This window comes from Leptodactylus fuscus, chromosome 1, assembly GCF_031893055.1.
Source record: "Leptodactylus fuscus isolate aLepFus1 chromosome 1, aLepFus1.hap2, whole genome shotgun sequence".
In the NCBI taxonomy this organism is placed as follows: domain Eukaryota; kingdom Metazoa; phylum Chordata; class Amphibia; order Anura; family Leptodactylidae; genus Leptodactylus; species Leptodactylus fuscus.
This window is the reverse complement of record NC_134265.1, coordinates 48258817-48276957: the sequence shown is the minus strand read 5'-3', so window position 1 is coordinate 48276957 and position 18141 is coordinate 48258817. Positions and strand designations below refer to the sequence as shown.

Below are 18141 nucleotides of genomic sequence, written 5' to 3'. Positions count from 1 at the left end.
CAGTCCATGAAATAGAATGGATATTTTCAAATGCCCTTTAGAGCTAAAGCCCTCCATAATGGAAATGCAGGATTTTTGGCTGTTGCATTTTACAGTATCAGAAATCTCATCCGCATGTTGCAGGAAAAAAAAAGCTGCAAAAAAACTGCATTTTCAAAAACACATTTTTTAAAAATCACAACATGTCAATTTTAGTTGCGGAATCGTCAGTGTTTTCATTATATAGTGAATAGGACAAAGGAAAACTGGCTCTCTAGTGCAACATATTGTATAGCTATCCTATAAGCCGATGTCCGACCCTATATGAGACCTTGCAACATAACTTAGAATCTAAATCACTCTCTAATTTGGGATCCTTATCTTATAGTAAGACTCAAGTATGGTGTATATACTAAGTCATGTGGCAAGGCCTGTTAAAGGGTTGGACCTTGACTTGTAGGGTAGCTCTCCAATAGTTGGTGCTAGAGACACGATGGATGAAAGCTAAATTGCATCTGATTGTAAAATGAATTGAGATACATTTGAAGGACTACATAAATTTCCCACATTGTGTTCCTGTTTTACCTTCCAGACTTTGCTCATGCACTCACCGTCACCTGATGAAGAAGAATCCTGTTTTGACCAGCTTGGTGTGGAGGTAACTCAACAGACATCAGGATCAAGAGTCCAGGAAATGGACAAAGGTGTCTTGCAGAAAACATCTAACCATCAAAGGACAACTCATGCCTATGGAGCAAAGGCAGAAGATTACACCAGCATGATGTCAGTCCTGAAAGTATTCCAAAGGTTCCCTGAAACCACCAGGTACCTACGACAACAGCCTACAGCAGTGCAGAAGTAGCATTGGACCTAGCATTGTGCCATTCCAAATGTTCGTGATATTATGGATTGTCCTTCACGGCTCTACAACATTCAGAAAGATCAGTTTATCCATAGCTGAAGTAGCTAACATTACTCAGAATTACTAATTCCAAGATGACAACCTTTGGAAACCCACCATATTTCTCCTACGTAGCATGGAAAATTGAAACAGAGTAACAGAGCAATGGTCACTACACTGTGGATGCGACCAGTGAGCTATGCTGTGAAGACTCCATGGCTGGTGATATCAGATGATCTGCAGCGGTGTCTGCTGTTGGATCCTTCACAAGCCAGATATTGATCATCCATCTCAAGAATGGCAAAGGCTGAGCTTAATAGAAATATTGGCACGGCATGGAGTCTTTAAAATGACCTGGGCTGCAAAGACAATCGATTAGGCCATGCATTATGTTGTGAGGGGGAACGGAGGAACCCCGTCTTTCTTCTAACCTCTTAGATGCAGTAGGCACTGTCGAAATGAAAACCAATAAATGTCATTTTATAGCGTCAGAGAAGACATAATTCCTTCATTAGATGCCGTGTAAATAGAAGTTTACATTGTATTAGTATGCCTGGTACATGTCTGATTACATGTACTTTAAGGAGGACAGTTCACCTCCTCCACGAACACTTAGCCCTTTCAATAGACCCCCTTTCCCTGATTCCGGCACAGTTGGAATTTTTTCTCTAGGGCGGTCCTAGGCTTGAAGCAGAAAGACATGGACCGCCCACCTGACAGCAATGACTGCTCAGGAACAGTGGGATCTAGAGAAGAATTTCCAATTGCACCAGAACCTATACAAAGAGAAGGAGTCAGTGAAAGTTCTCCTTTAAGTTTATAATCAACCAATATTTGCTATAAAGCTGCAGGCAGGTGCCCTGACGTCCTGGTGAGCTTGTGCTAATATTCAGTAAGCAATCTGAACAGTCCGAGCTACAGCAGGAAAAGACAGGTTAGTTACCAAGCTTGTTTCCACCAAGTAAAATAAAAATGCACAACAATGACCAGATGGGAATAGAGACAGAACCAAAGTGCGATTACTTATGGATTATTAATCAGATAACTTTTTCTAATGCTTAATGTTACCAACTAACATCCTATACCACTTGTGAAACTTCTGTAAATTTTTACGACACAGCAATACACCAAAACCTAACAACCGCCTTCCGTGCCTACCTTTCACTATGTTTCTGCGGCTTTAGATCACAACGATCTGTCTTTGTGATAATAAACCTTTTTTAATTTCTTTAATACTCATTGCCTCCTCTTTGCTCATTGTGGTTTGGGTAGGTGGAATATGATCTTAAGATAGACAACAATAGTTACTTTTTGACAACAGTTTTTTTGGAAATGATGCAACCCCGACGCCAAGACAGTTTGGACTCTTTGTAAAATGCAAAGAACGTGATGAATTGGAAATCTACCACCAAATTTTATTCACAAGAGAACACAAAATACATGTCAGACATTTTCTGATTTCATTTGAAAAAAATAACTCATTTAAGAAATTCATGGCAACGATCTCAAAAAAAAAAAAGTTGGGACATGGCCATATGTACCATTGCGTTGTAGTATCTTCTCTTCTTATATGTCTGGGAAGTGAGGAGACCAATAGATGGAGCGTTGGGAAGGGAATGTTGTCCGGTTCTTGACGGAGGTAGAATTCTAGCTGCTGGGTCGCATTTGGCTGATTTTTTTTGGTTTCATAATGCAACAAATGTAATCTGGTCATACCATAGGCGCTAATGCAGCCCCATACCATCAGAGACGCAGCTTTTGTACAGTGCACTGAAAACATACTGGATGCTCCATCTCCTCGAGTCTGCAGGACTGTGTATAGTTTCCATAAAACAATTTTCATAACCTAATTCATCTAACACAGAACAGTTTTGTTCAGGCTATTTTAAATAAGCTTTGGTCCAAAGATGACAGCATAAATTCTAGATTGTGTTGATATATGTCTTCTTCTTTGCGTGATACAGCTTTAACTTACATTTATGGATCGCCTGAAGAACTATGTTCACAGGTAATGATTCCTGAACTTATTTTTGCCTGTTTTTGATGCGGTGCCATCTGAAGGCCTGTAGGTCACATACACCCACCAACGGCTTGGTTCCTTGTGCACATGGACTCTATCCAGATTCTCTGAATGTTTTGATGATATTATGTACTTAATTTTTCATTAAGGAACAATTTTCTGAAATTGTTCCACAATTTGTAGAGTTTTTTCACAGACTGGTGGGCTTCCAACCACCTTGCTTCTGAGAGACTCTGCCTCTCGAACATGCACAGTTTATATATAGTCATGTGGCATATTTGAAAATTGAACCTCCAGTTTTTCTTCTGGATCACTCATGCTAGGTTCACAGGTTTGGGGACCTGAAAAACGGAAACCCAATCCAGTAAAAACAAAACAAAAAAGGTTACCTATAGGCTATAATGGGGGCCATCGCATTTCCACCCCAAAAATGCAGAGATTTGGGGTCAGAATACCTGAACAGAATTCAGGCGCCTAGCCTTACTTTTCCTGCCTTTGTTAACCCTATCATCCCAACTTTTTTTGAGATGTGTTGCTACCAAATACTTTTTTCAAATGAAGTAGAAAAATGTAACTTTCAACTTCTGATAAGAGTTCTATTGTGAATAATATCTTGTTACAAAAGATTTGCAAATTGTTGCATTCTTGTTTTCTTTCCATTTTGCACAGCCGCCCAGTGCCGTATATTTACCATATAGTCCTCATTTATAGCTGACACTTTATTTCGGGTTTCCTCTACATTTACTCATTCATCTTCCAGCGTGTTTTGGGTCGTTGTTAGCTCTGCCCTCATACCACAGTTATCAATCGATCACCAAGATCAATACGATGTACTTTTTTCTTAAATGTACATCCATGCCTGCACAGCTGCCAAATCTATCGGACCTGCACAACACATGAACCAGCAGATATACTGTAGTCGGTTATGGGTGCAAGTCATGTGAAAATAACCTGGCAGGATTAGACGTTCTGGTATTAACCAATCTACTAGATCAGCCCATACACATTAGATTTAAGGTGGTTGAACTTGTCAATTTCATGCAACCATCTAATAATGTGTATGGGGGTCTCCCGACACTTCTCCTAATACAGTTAAAGATAAGGATTGAAATCTAACTGTCCGATCCTTTTACCCTCTGTGACAAAAGCTGCCACCTTAAGGGTAAGTTCACACGTGAGTTTTTTGGACCGGAATTAGACATGGAAGCCGCCTCAGATTCCGCTCCGGATTAGGCCCTAATGAATGGGCCTAGTCGGGAGGAAGGTGTCGCAAGGCGGACATTCGCGGCTGAATCAGCTGCGGAATCTGCCTGAAGAAAAGGCAGGTCACTTCTTTTTTTTTTACATAAGTGGGAACAATCTGCTCGCTGAAAAAGGAAATGATCAGCTTCCATCTCAATAAGCGGCGTTTTTTTTTTTTTTTTTATAGGTAGATTGTGAGCCCCATATAGGGATCACAATCTACATTTTTTTTTTCCTATCAGTATTTCTTTGTGGAATGGGAGGAAATCCACACAAACACGGGGAGAACATACAAACTCCTTGCAGATGTTGTTCCTGGCGGGATTTGAACCCAGGACTCCAGCGCTGCAAGGCTGCAGTGCTAACCACTGAGCCACTGTGTTGCCCTAATGGGAGGCAGTTTTTTTAGCAGGATTCTGACGTGGATTCCGTATCAAAATATGTATAATGTACTGTGATGAATTTACTGGAATAGCAGACCTTGGTTACATATTATTGCAGCACAGCGGCAAAATGGTTAGGGCTCATGCCTTGCAACAATGGGATCTTTGATTTGAACCCAAGGGAAACATCTGCATGGAGTTTTAAGTTCTCCAGGTACAAAGGTTGCCTCCTACACTCCAAAGCCTACTGATAAATTCATTTGGAATTGAGGTTGTGAAGTCTAAGGGCATGTTCACACAGTTTTTTGCTAGCTGAAAAAATCTGCTTCAGGAATTAGGAAATGGTTTCTTGATGCGTTGTTTTTTTTTTTTTTTTTTGTTTTTTTTTAGCTAGAGGGGGAAAAAAAAAAAAAGTATCAACTAAAGGAAAAAACTGCTACTGACTCCCATTGATATAAATGGGAAGCAGTTTTAGAGGTGTATTCTGCGTTAAAGTCAGCCTGCAAAATATTCTGTGTGAACATATGTCCACATGGCGGAAAATGAAGAGGAATTCCTCTTTTTCCGCTACCAGCATTTCGCCCCCGCGGTCTAGCCGCGACGAGATGCTGAGGTAGTGCATCGGCATCCCACAGATGATTAGGCCCAGATGAGTGCCACGAGCCAAGGTGCCCACGGCAAGATGTTTTTTTTTTCCACGGCCTGCTATGATCTCTGCCTCCCATTGAAAATACATTGTAAACAATGGGAGGTGGAATCCGGGAGGAATCTGCTCCAGATTTGGGAGTGAAATACACCACCAAATCCGTGGCAAATCCTCCATTTGAACACAGCCTAACAGTGACTGATGTGTGTGTGTATTGCATTCATTTATAAACTGAGCAAACAGCAGCACAAATATACAAAAAAAACAATTTAATGAAGGATATTTACTAAAATTAGGTCATGATCTCTAAGTGTGCAATGTCCCTTACAAGAAGCAGTCATGTAAAACAACATGCCACACTATTACAAGGCACTGAAGTTTTACTTTGTGCTCTAATGTAATGAAGAAAAACAGCACCGCAACCTTCTCAGACCAGCCGTCGCTCAAGACCTACTTGAACCTATAGAGTTGCTCGGAGAAGTTAGGTGGAAGGAAGAAAGCAGTAACCGTTTTTGCTACTGCTGATTATACAATCCTAGTTCCAATAAAATTAAACTGCAAGATCTTCTAATAAAAGGGCGACTGCCAAATATAGAAAATATATAGCTGTAACAAGACAATCCTGCATGATACAAATGGGTCCTTTCCTTGCTTTGCTCTTGGCTCAGCGTATCCTAAAATGAGCGGCATAAGAAGACCAGCTTTCTAAGAAGAAGAAAAGAAATTATTTTTTTGATACTCAGTCACGAGATGTCTATCCTGTATGTCTTTAGGGGTGCCCCACCCAGTGGTTGTGTAGTGAATTACAGCCGATGAAGGGTTTTGCTACACTGTACTGAATCGGTTTAATGAGAAACTGGATTTCTTAACCAAATTGGAGCCAAGGTAAGGATGGAGACATCTGTAAGTAGTGTTATATACAAAACTGCTGTATTACAGAAAAAAATCTAAAGTAAAAATACATTGTGTCATTGCTTTTAGTAGTAAAACTGGGGTGCGCGTCAGTTTCAGAGCTTAGAGGGAATATCTGACAAGACAATAAAAATCCCTATCACACAGTTAGGAGCGTTGCTCACACCGCACGTCCATTACAATGTTAAAAATAAAATCTACGTGTGTGTGTGTGTGTGTGTGTGTGTGTGTGTGTGTGTGTGTGTGTGTTACCGGCAGTGATCACTGTCAGCATTTGTAACTTTCTGACAGAGGCGAACATTGAGATCAGTAAAAAAAAAAATCATACTGACAAATTTGACATATACTGTACAAAGTGTCAATACTTAATGGAAATGATTCAACTTTAAAATGTCTTTCCTTAAGTATCTAGTCCATATACTAGCCAACACTGTAGTGAACCAAATTTACCAAAAACAAAAAAGTCCTATCACAGACACCACGTAATGCCCACGTCTATGTTCATCATGGAACCCAATGAACCATTGTGGAACACATCTAGAATTTTGGCTTTGAGTTTTTTCTCTGGAGATCCCGGGTGGTGGATAGGATTAAGCCACTTCTGTTTTCCTTGACTTTCTGTATTCATTCACTGTACAGTTCCCATTGTGCTGAGAATCCCCTTCATCGTTGTCTTCACTGAATTCATTCACAGTATTTAAATCATCCTTTACGTGATCCTTTTCCTGTAAGAAAAGCAAGGCCACATTTTAGGATTTAAGCTAAGATTTTAAAGGGATTCTACCATTGAAATGAATTTTTTTGGCGATCACACGTCGGAATAGCCTTTAGAAAGGCTATTCGCCTCTTACCTTTAGATGTCTTCTCCGCGCTACTGTTTGTTAGAAATCCCGGTTATCTTCGGTATGCAAATGAGTTCCCTTGCAGCACTAGGGGCGGTACCCAGCACTCAAACCATACTGGGGGCGTCCCCAATGCTGCGAGAGAACTCTCCAGAGCCGTCTCTATCTTCTTCTGGAACGGCCTCTCCCTGTGTCTTCTTTGGTGCTGGCTTCAAACTTCAAGGCATGCGCAATCAGCTCTTCTGTCGAGCCTCAGGCAGAGCCGACTGTGCATGCCCACCTGGTGTAAGTGGCCATTTTCTTGTGGCCACTTACACAGTAAGCTGGGGTAAGCGGCCACAAGAAATTGGCCGTGCGCATGTGCAGTTGGCTCGACCAGACGGCAGAGCCGACTGCGCATGCCTAGAAGTTTGAAGTCAGTGCTGGAAGAATACACAGAGAGAGGCCGCTCCAGAAGAAGATAGAGGCGTTTCTGGAGATTTCTCTCGCAGCATTGGGGACGCCCCCAGTGCTGCGAGAAAACTCATTTGCATACCAAAGAAAACCGTGATTTCTACCGAATGGCAGAACGGAGAAAACATCTAAAGGTAGGAGAAAAATAGCCTTTCTTAAGGCTATTCCTACGTGTTAGTCAGAAAAAAACAAAACATTTTAATGATAGAATCCCTTTACACAAAAACTTTCCATTATTTTGCACTTTTTTGCGTCTGGTATTTACTGCTATCGCCTACAATCATGACTGTTTCTATGTGTTTGTGGGGTTGCTTTTTTGGCAGTGAAATGGTGTGTGGTCAAAAATAAAGTATCTATGTACGTGTAATCTATGACATGCACCTTTACACAAATTGTGCAAATTTCCTTTGTGCAACCTTACTGCATTATGCAATATACGTTACGACTACCAGAAAACCATCTAATCGAGAAAAACAGAATGTGCAAAACATTGCACAAAATCAGCTGCAACTTGTACATAAAAACTGATAAATTGTCCCAACATACAGCACTTACATTATATTAAGGAACTTAAATGAAACAGATGAGAAACTCCCAGGACTGTGTGTCTATTAACCCCTTAGCGACCCTTGACGTAACTGTACGTCATGGGTCGCATGGGGATGTATGGAGCGAGCTCACACGCTGAGCTCGCTCCATACACGGCAGATGCCGGCTGTATAATACAGCCAGGACCTGCCAATAACAGCAGCGGTCGGTGCCTGAGCCGATCGCTGCTGTTAACCCTTTACACACTGCGGTCAAACGTGACCGCAGTGTGTAAACGGCGCCGGCGGCATGGGCGCCGCCATGTTTCGCCGATCGCCGCCCTCCTGAACGTCACATGAGGGCGGTGATCGGTTGCTATGACAGCCGGAAGCCTATTGAAGGCTTCCAGGCTTGTCTCTGCACTAGATCTATTAGACGATGCCAGAGGCCAGAGGCATCGTCTAATAGAAGTGCTGCGATTTTCCTATTCACTGCAATACTGTAGTATTGCAGTGAATAGTATGAGCGATCAGACCCCCTAGGTTTCAAGGTACCTAAGGGGTCTGATCATAAATGTAACAGAAGAAAAAAAAAAGTTTTTAAAAGTATTAAAAAAATAAAAAAAATATAAAAGTTCAAATCACCCCCCTTTCCCTAGATTAGCTATAAAAGTAATTAAAGAACATTAAACATAAACATAAACATATTAGGTATCCCCGCGCTCCAAAATGCCCGAACTATTAGAATATTAAAACATTTATCCCGTACTGCGAACGGCGTAGCGGCAAAAAAAATAAAAACAGCCAAAAAGCGTTTTTTTTCAACACTTTGCCTCCTATAAAAAATTGAATAAAAAGTGATCAAACCATCAGATCTTTCCCCAAATGGTATCAATAGAAACGTCATCTTGTCCCGCATAAAAAGACACCACAACCAGCTCCATACATGGAAATATGAAAAAGTTACAGGTGTTAGAACATGATGACACAAAATTTTTTTTCTATTTTGCAAAGTTTATCATTTTTTTTAAAAGTATCAAAACATTTCAAATACTATATAAATTTGGTATCACCGCGTTCGTACTGACACGTAGAACACAGGTAACATGTCATTTGTACCAAACAGTGAACGCTGTAAAAATTAAACCCATAAGAAAATGGCGCAAATGCATTTTTTCTCCAATTGCACCTCATTCTGAATTTTTTTCCAGCTTCCCAGTACATTGCACCGCATATTGAATGATGCCATTACAAAGTACAATTTGTCCCGCAAACAATAAGCCATCATGTGACTCTGTGAACTGAAAAATGAAAAAAAGTTATGGCTCTTGAAATGTGAGGAGGGAAAAACGAAAATGCAAAACCAAAAAATGGCCTGGTCCTTAAGGGGTTAATGCACTGGGATAATACACAACAACAAAACAGGAGGAAACCCAACTTTCCATGTCCTACAACCCTGCAGGATAACTATCCTAATGTTCCCTTGCTGAGGTTGCAAGACATAATACCTTGGCCACTCGTACATTTCTGTAAGCCAGTGAGATCTATAGAAGTCAGAGGCGTACAGCACCAAAACACTGTGATGTGCACAGACATACCAAATGCAGCGCTTACCCTTATCTTATACTTATCGAACGATTCCCTCATTTCTTTGTCTTTATTGCTATTTTTCTTGGATGAGGAGCGATCGCTCTCCCTTCTGTCTCCGCTGTGTTCCCTTTCTTTCCCTCTTTTCTTCTCCTTCCTGTTTTAAATAAGAAAACAGTAAATTAGAAACCTGCAAAAATAGTGCGAACATAAAAGTACAAGTCACGTGTGCTAAAGGAAGTCTGTCAGTGACTCACAAGGGGATTCATGTGACCATAACCTATCTATCTGTGGGGCTGGGCTGATATGCTGCTTTTGCTGACAGACTCCCTTTAATACGGTCACACCTTAGTTTACCATCACAGAGGGTGCTCTGCCAAATCCCAAAAAGTGTGGGAGCTATACATGATACAGCTGTATCTCCTTCTCTAAGCCATAATGTACGCAGCATTTCCGCTGTCTACATGTTAAACAAAAACCCAAACTCATAAAACCACGGCTTCTCATGAAGTGTTCCAGATTATATCATGTCCGTACATAAGGAAATATCCAAAATAACTTTATCAAACCCAAACAAGTGACAACTGAAGGAACATTACCTTCTAGGCGAAGGAGATCTAGAAACTTTCTTTCCAGATTTGGAACTTCTGGGTGATTTGGAAAGACTTCGACTCCTCCTTTTACGCCTCTCCCTGCAACAAAGAGACATTACAACAAAAGCTTCAAAGAGGCTGTCTGGTGGGTAAACCTTTAACCCCTTCCCACCAGTGACATTTTTTGATTTTCGTTTTTGACTTCCCGTCTCCCAAACCCCATAACTTTTTTTATTTCTCCGCTCCCAGAGCCATATGAAGGCGTAATGCTTGCAGGGCAAATTGTTCTTTATGATACTACCATTTATTATTCTGTACAAGGTACTGGCAAGCTAGAAAAAAAATTAAGAAAGGGTTGGATTTGAAGAAAAAATGCATTTGTGTGACTTTCATATGCCAAAATGACATATCACCTCTATTATAGGGATAATGTCACTCCTTAGGGAGAGACCACCTTTCACTTCTCACCTACCGGCCTGATGAAGGAACCAAGTTGTTCCGAAAGCTCGCAATAGGTCATCATTTTTTTTTAGCCATTAAAAAGGTATCAACTACTAAGTACTCTCAATCATTAAATTTCATATTTTTTTTTGTTTTATATATATTCTAGTGAAAGGGGAGTGATTTTAATTTTTTAGGTTTTTTTTTTTTTAATATTTCTTTAAACTTTTGAAAACATTTTTATTATGGGTTTATTAGCCCCTAGAGTAGGCTTAAACCTGCAATACTTTGATTGCAAGTCTCAGACTGCAATACAAACTGTACTGCAGTCTATGGGACCTTCTATATGTTTCTATTGCAACTGATCATAGACCAGCTGCAATAGTAATATCCCTATTGCAGGCCTGGAAGCCTTTATAAAGTGGATGTCGGGAAGGGGTTCAAAAATGGCCCAACCAAACCAAAAAAAAACAAAAACCCAGCGATACCTTACTGAGCCCTGCTGCTCCCCGGCTTCTCCACCTGCCTCCAATATCTGGTGCTTATCTATACACAGTAAATGACACTTAGCCAATCACTGCCTGAGGTGGGTCACCAGTTCGGCCAGTGATTGGTTGAGTGGTCATAACTTTTGTGTGAGAGGGACCAGGGTGCGAAACCTGAGCAGCATCACAACAGGAGCAGTGGATCAATTAGGTAAGAATACCTTTATTTATTTAACCATTCGGTGACTATAAGACTGGGGGGCCCCATGAGTTGTAAACTCAGAGATTTGCCCGTGGTGGAGAAACCGTGGCGTTTTACAGTTAGGGCAACGTGGTTGGGATTCTAGTGAATCCCATGCCCGTTTTGAAGTAAAAACCGCGGTGCGGACACAACGCGATTTCCAAAACCGTCACGTTTTTGAAAATCGCAGCATGTCAATTATACGGAAACGCCAGTGGTTCTTCGTAGGTAGAATGGAAACAGAAAGTCTGCAGAGGAAACCTCTGTGAACTTTCTGGCTAAAGCAATGTGGGAAGAATCGCGATGCGTTGCCGCCGTGGTTTTCCCACAGCGCTTTTTTGACGCCCCATGGGGGCCTTGGACTAAAACAGTACCTGATGGACAATCCCTTTAAGTAATTTTTTTTGTCTACTAAAATAAAATTGAAAAGAAAAACACAACAAAAAATAAACAATAAAAGGAAAGTTGAAATGAACACCCCCCTGTTTAGACCACATGTTTATAAAGGTTCTGGTGCCCCATAGTTATGATTTCCCCCATAATTGTAGTTCATGGCATTTGAAGGGGCAGTAGGACATACAAACAGAAGACGTGACAGAAGGTCTAACCTGCTAACGCTTCGAGACTTCCTGGTGGAGGAATAACCCTTGGACGGGCTCCTAGATTGTTTTTCCTTCTTTCTTCTATCATTTTTGTCTTTCCCTCTCTCTTTCTCTCGTACTTTGCCTCTGTCTTTCTCTCTCTTCTTCTCTCTGACGGAATCGAGATTGAAATAATATAAAACTGAACATAATACTGAAAATTTTATCACACTTCTTGTAGAAATAGTAAATCAGACATGGACATTGTGTTGAAAATGTACAAGACACCAAGAAACACAGGAAGACATGAACAAGGAGCTTTTTTTTCCTTTTTAAGAACGCCACCTAGTGTACATTACACATAACGTCCCAAAAATGGCTATGCAGAACAAAATCATTTTGCTTTTAAACATAGGACATCAGACATAGGGAACACTTCTAGTACGTTGTACTATGAATGGGCATAAACAATTACCTTGTGGACTCACATATAATAAATTATCAGGTGTAAGTAAGAAAGACTTATTTTTTTAAAGGTGTTCTCTGCTGACAAACTAATCTCAAAGTGTTCCCCTGCTGGCCCCCAGCAATCAGCGGTCGGTGCAGATATAGTACATGGGATCCTAATTCTTCTCAGAACTGACAATACCTTGAACGTGACCGACTTTTGGACTTGCGTCTGTCTCTTGATCTGGAACGTTTCTTATGAGGACTTTTGGATCTCCTGCGTTCCTTATGTCTAGACCGGGAACGGTTACGTGATCTGCTTCTGAAACAATATCAAAACGGTAAACTAATAATTCATTCATTCCAATTTAGAAGTGGTGACCTATGGGAGGAAAGGCCATAGATTGGGTACATAGACATGTCGCAGCAACTGTAGGCCCTGTACAATTGTCATGGCCAATAGCTGTACAATGTATAGGGTTAACAATAATATTAATAAATTTTATTTATATAGCGCCAACATATTCCGCAGCGCTGTACAATTTGTAGGGTTCAAATACAGACAGAAAGATGCATTACAAAGAAAATCATTTCACACAATGGGACTGAGGGCCCTGCTCGCAAGAGCTTACAATCTATGAGGTAGAGGGGGTGACACAAGAGGTAGCAGGGGCGGCATTGCTTATACAGTGGTCAGAGACTTTTGTAATAGAGGTGACTGTCATTACACAAACATAAAACTGTATGAGCCATCACCAGTCGTGTCCTTTAACATGTGGATGGAGCTTGGACCTATAAAGTTAGCCTAAGATGGCATCATATCATGTGGGGAAATGTGGGAGCGGGGACAGAGGAGGGTTACATTTTGGGGATTCTAATTATATTATGGAAAGGTTTACATTAGAAATTGTGATCGGCCTGTCTGAAAAGATGTGTCTTTAGTTTGCGTTTGAAGCTGTAGAAATTGGGAGTTAATCTTATTGTCCGGGGTAGAGCATTCCAGAGAAGTGGTGCAGCTCAGGAGAAGTCTTGTATATGAGCGTGGGAGGTTCTGATAATACAGGATGTAAGTGTACAGATAACACGGGTTGGGCGGTAGACAGAGAAGAGGGAGGAAATGTAGGGAGGTGCAGCATTATGGAGAGCCTTGTGGATGAGGGTGATAACTTTATATTGTATTCTATAATGAATAGGCAGCCAATGTAGTGACCGGCACAGACCAGAGGCATCGCTGTAGTGTCTAGCCTGATACATGAGCCTGGCCGCTGCATTCAGAATAGATTGTAGAGGGGATACAGATATAGCAGTGGCTGCTGCAATGTTTGGCCGTATCTTGAACAAAAACTAACATATATATATATATATATATATATATATATATATATATATATACACACACACACACACACACACACACACACACACACACACACACGTGTCTGTGTGCGTGCATGTGTGCAACACAAGACTTTGAGAAAGGTCGCTGCCTCCTAACAGAATTAGGAATGGATTTTTTATTTTTCTTTCATTACACATGACTCGTTCCAGCACTCCAAATGGCAAAAGCCCCCAAACCCCTATGCTCCTGATAGAAGTTTATAAATGAAACACATTATTTTACCTATGCCTTGAGCGTGACCTTTTCCATCTAGATCTGGACTTGGAACGAGAACGGGACTGGGTTCTGGAGAGTTTCTGGGCCCTTTCAACTGGTTTGCCAGTTTCTGTGAAAATAAAATTTTAAAAAAAGGAAATAAAATAAAAGAGCTTACACAATAAAAGACAAACCCGGGCACAATAAACCTGGTAAAACTCATTACCATGCAAGTGTAAAGACGTCTACTAACTACAATCCACTTCCTTGTCTCTGAAAAACAACCGCACTCCTTCACAGATTTTACTCTACCTTGTTGATCCAATAAGATCTTTGGAGGAAATGCAGCTTGCAGTCTCCAGTCTGTAACCTGAAGAAACCCCGACTAAAGGGATCGCCTGTTTGTAGATTCAATGAGTCACGTGATAATATAATTAGCAAGTGTCTCAGCGATCATCTTATATTGTGGGGGAACCTGATATGAGGCAATTCCTTTATAGTTACACCGCACGGAACCAACAAGCTATCAGTATTTTGCTAGGGCTACACAGCGACTTTGGTTGCAGAATCTAAGGATTACCAAAATGGCTGCTTTATGACACACAACCTCAAAGATGACCTTTCATCACCCCTACCAATTCAAGTTCTTAGTATCTTTTATTAGGGAACACTGCACTGATTCCAGCACTGTTGGAGTTTTTTTTCTCTACCCCCCACCATTTCTGAGTAAAAAGAGCAGTTAGTTTTGGTGCCTGATGTGCTATTTATAGTGGTATTCCCATCTCAAGGATCCTATCTATACTGATAGCTGATGTCAATTCAAGAGATTTCCTAAATACATTGCTTTAGTAATGCTGCCTCCTTTGCCTGCTATGTGAAATGATTCCTCCTATTGTTTATATAGTGTTTCCTTCGATCCCAGCCTGTTTATCTGACGCAAGTAAGATCAGGAGACTAACTGCTCTCTGGAGAGGAGGGGGGCTGAGTTCTCAAGATCGCGATTGCTCTCAGAGCTGTTATCGCCCACGATTATCTCTCTCTGTTTAAGTGTTCTATACAAACATGTTTAATGTAATATACATTTACTGTGCAGATTTGATCTTCAATATTATAGACTTCTAGTAATAATAACAATCTCTCATGGTAAAGGCAATGTTTGTGTCTACTAAGGTACTTCATAGGTACTCCCCTGTTTGAGTACAGGGGAACGCCCCCAGTGCTGTCTGAAAACTAATTTACATAATAATAGATATTTCTAGGAACGGCGGTGAGAATCAGAATAATAAAGGTAAGAGCAGAATAGCCTTTCTTAAAGCTATTCCTACGTGTACTTAGTTAAAAAAGGAATTCTAATGACAGCATCCCTTTAACCTCTGTAGTGTCAGGAAGGAGGGGGGCCAATTAAGAGTTCCAAACACAGGCAGCCAGTGTCAGTCCTCTGAATCACACCCCTTGTCTGCATACCAATATAGCATACCAGGCACCAAAACTAACAGCATTGATTGCTCTAGAATGGTGGGGACTAAAGAAAAAATTTCAACTGTGATGGAATCAGTTTAGCAGAGCCTATTAATTGGTGTAAATAGACTTGTTTCCGTGACAGTCACAAAATATCCACACCTGCTGGATTTTTGGTTGCAGTCGTATGTGACCTTTTCAGCATATACCTCAATGTAAGTCTTGTGCCTATGCAAGTCAGACTGCACATGACCAGGAAATTGTCTTGGTTAACAGCTAAACTGTGCCTGTAAATCTTAAGACAAATTGTAGGCAACTTGATGCTGTGCAGTTAAAAGTCCTCCTGTAGCGTTAGCCTTAAATAGATGTGTCCACTCTTTTACACCCCTTCTTTTATTTCATCAGAATTCCTATAGGGTCACCGCCTAAAAATTCAGCCCCTTTATGGCATTATGCATAATATTCATAGTTTAGGGTTGACTTAATAGTGAAGGTATATTACTGGAACATTGGGTCCAGATGGATGCCACTGTACGCTCATAGGCTCCCATCGCAAGCTGCACTATTTGATGGAGCAAAAAAATGATGTGCAAGCCTGACGGAGGACAAAAGAATGTTGTTTCGACCTCTATCTGGTAATAGGGGGTCTATGGATACATTTTACTTATGCATCTAATGTTTTCCCAGTGCAAACTCCAAAGGGACACTGTAAAATGCAGGGCAAAAGCCACCTAAGAAAAAGAAATGTCAAGGAAGTTGCAAAGGAAAAAGCCAGGTGCAGTCAAATCCAGCTTCATGTTCAGTGGATGCAGTACATCACCGTCAGTGCAAATTCTGCCCAAGCGTAAAAACAGTAATAAACATACTAAAATGCAGCTGTCACATATATTCATTTTCTCAAAGAACTCACCTTTATAACACAGGATATGGAGCATATTGAGCCTTCAGACTGCTGCCGTATACATCAGCAACAAACAAGCTTATGCATACAGTATCATTCACATGCAGATGTATCCTCATGCTATTATACCGCCCACTAAGAACAGATAATAAATATACCTTTCCTGTGGTATCCATTATAACACAACTGAATATCTGGATTAAAAATTAGAGAAAAAAACAACTCACATTGCAGTCATGCTAGGAGTGCTGAGAGTTGTAGTCTGTTCCCAGTCCTGTACACACTTATAATGCAATGAACAGTAAGCTACCAATACCAGCCCTAGAAGGTCCACAGTATCCCATCCACCCCTGCAAGTATCAGTGCCGATAGGAACAAGTCCTTGTCATCAGCAAAGTGTATTGTCTGGTTGATTGACAGTTATTAAAGCCAATCAAGTGTCTGCAGAGGAAACAAGGAGAAAAAAAGCAAGAGAAGAAAGTAATGTTTGTACTCCACATTTCTGCAGTACATTGCTCCAGAGGGCATGCAAATCAATGGGGCACCAAATAAACGGGCCCACCAAGAACAGTTATGACCCACCGTCACAGGATAGGGGTCTTATGTACAATGACTAAGGCTCCAACCACTGCTGCTCCCCACCGATCACAAGAATGGGGATCCCAAATACCAAGCCATGGGTATCACTGTAGTCACTCATTCATTCACATTATAGCTGTCTGGAACTGAGAAATAGCCAGGTGCTACTTGGGAATCCCATAGTCGTAATCCGCAGAGATCCTAGAAATCATAGAGTTATTACCTATCCTGTATGTAGGTGATAAGTGTTCTTTGCTTTAGACCCCATTACGAACCATTTTTTGACTTTGATCCTAAATTGTTACTGAATATGTGAACAATTAAAGGGAGAAGAAGGGGATGACTGACTAAAAAGGTAGGCTAAGACACTACCAAGACAAGGAACAGAAGAAGAACTCTGACAACAGAACAGCAGTGTTTTATTCTTCCATGATGACCGACTACTAATATTGATTGGGACCCAAAAACCTTTGCTTATATGGGGTAATCGCTTCCAAGTCCTGACGCCTTGGGTGGGACTTACAGGAACAGCATAGAGCAGCACAGACTATTACACTAACTCCCATAGAAGTGAATGAGAGCCACTGTAATAGTGCAGTACATTCAGCTATGGAAACAGTGTAGATCAGCTATATCGCTCCCGTAGGACCCATTCTCCTTTATCGGGGTTACACTAAAGGTATAGAGGGTCAGAACAGTTATTCCTATCTTGGCAGCAATTTGTTGAAATGGAAATAATAATATTAGGGTAAGTTCACATGATTTAAAATGAAGAGGAATTTGAGGTAGACATCCTTCTCGGATTCCTCTTCATTTCCATGCCCTAGTAGTATTTTGAAGCAGGCATCAGTTTCTCACCTCTGATCAGGCCCAGATTAATATTTTCTATTTTATTTACTTATAGCAATCAAAGAGAAAATATCTGATGTGTATATAGCGCGAGATGGGCTCCTACCTGGTTCTATGGCCTCTGAGATAAGTGACTGAGCTTCTCGCACACGCTTCATCACTTCTTCTAGTTCCTTTGCAGCAGCTTGTGGTGTGAGCTCAGGAGGCTTAACAATTGCATTATTGGAGTGATTTATTCTGTGGGGAGATGGAGACGATATTAGCCACACATAAAAACCTTTCTATACCTGGGAGTCTAATTGCAGTTTCTTCTCTTTTTAACATAATATAAGGCGGTGTATTCCAAACGATTTTTCTAACATGCTTATTAAGAGATGTGATGTATTCTACTTAAAGAGAACTGCTCATATATATTAGGGGGGAAAAAAAGTATTTAATCAGCCACCAATTGTGCAAGTGCTCCCATTTTGTCTCTCATAG

General features: G+C 40.8%; 1 protein-coding gene across 3 annotated transcripts in view; it reads right to left on the bottom strand.

Annotated features, from left to right (window-relative positions):
• Positions 1 to 5425: 5425 nt before the first annotated feature.
• SREK1 (splicing regulatory glutamic acid and lysine rich protein 1) overlaps positions 5426 to 18141 on the bottom strand; it is a 29441-nt gene continuing 16725 nt past the window's right edge. Inside the window, exons 7-14 of one of the 3 annotated variants that reach the window (XM_075269836.1) lie at positions 17768 to 17898; positions 16392 to 16427; positions 13902 to 14004; positions 12483 to 12602; positions 11861 to 12004; positions 10092 to 10184; positions 9520 to 9649; positions 5426 to 6808 (exon numbers count right to left, since the gene is read on the bottom strand). In XM_075269836.1, coding sequence (XP_075125937.1) covers positions 6674 to 6808; positions 9520 to 9649; positions 10092 to 10184; positions 11861 to 12004; positions 12483 to 12602; positions 13902 to 14004; positions 16392 to 16427; positions 17768 to 17898 — 892 coding nt within the window. In that variant the 3' untranslated portion in view covers positions 5426 to 6673. The remainder of the gene's footprint in view (positions 6809 to 9519; positions 9650 to 10091; positions 10185 to 11860; positions 12005 to 12482; positions 12603 to 13901; positions 14005 to 16391; positions 16428 to 17767; positions 17899 to 18141) is intronic. The other 2 variants (XM_075269844.1, XM_075269852.1) reach the window with 2 other exon arrangements.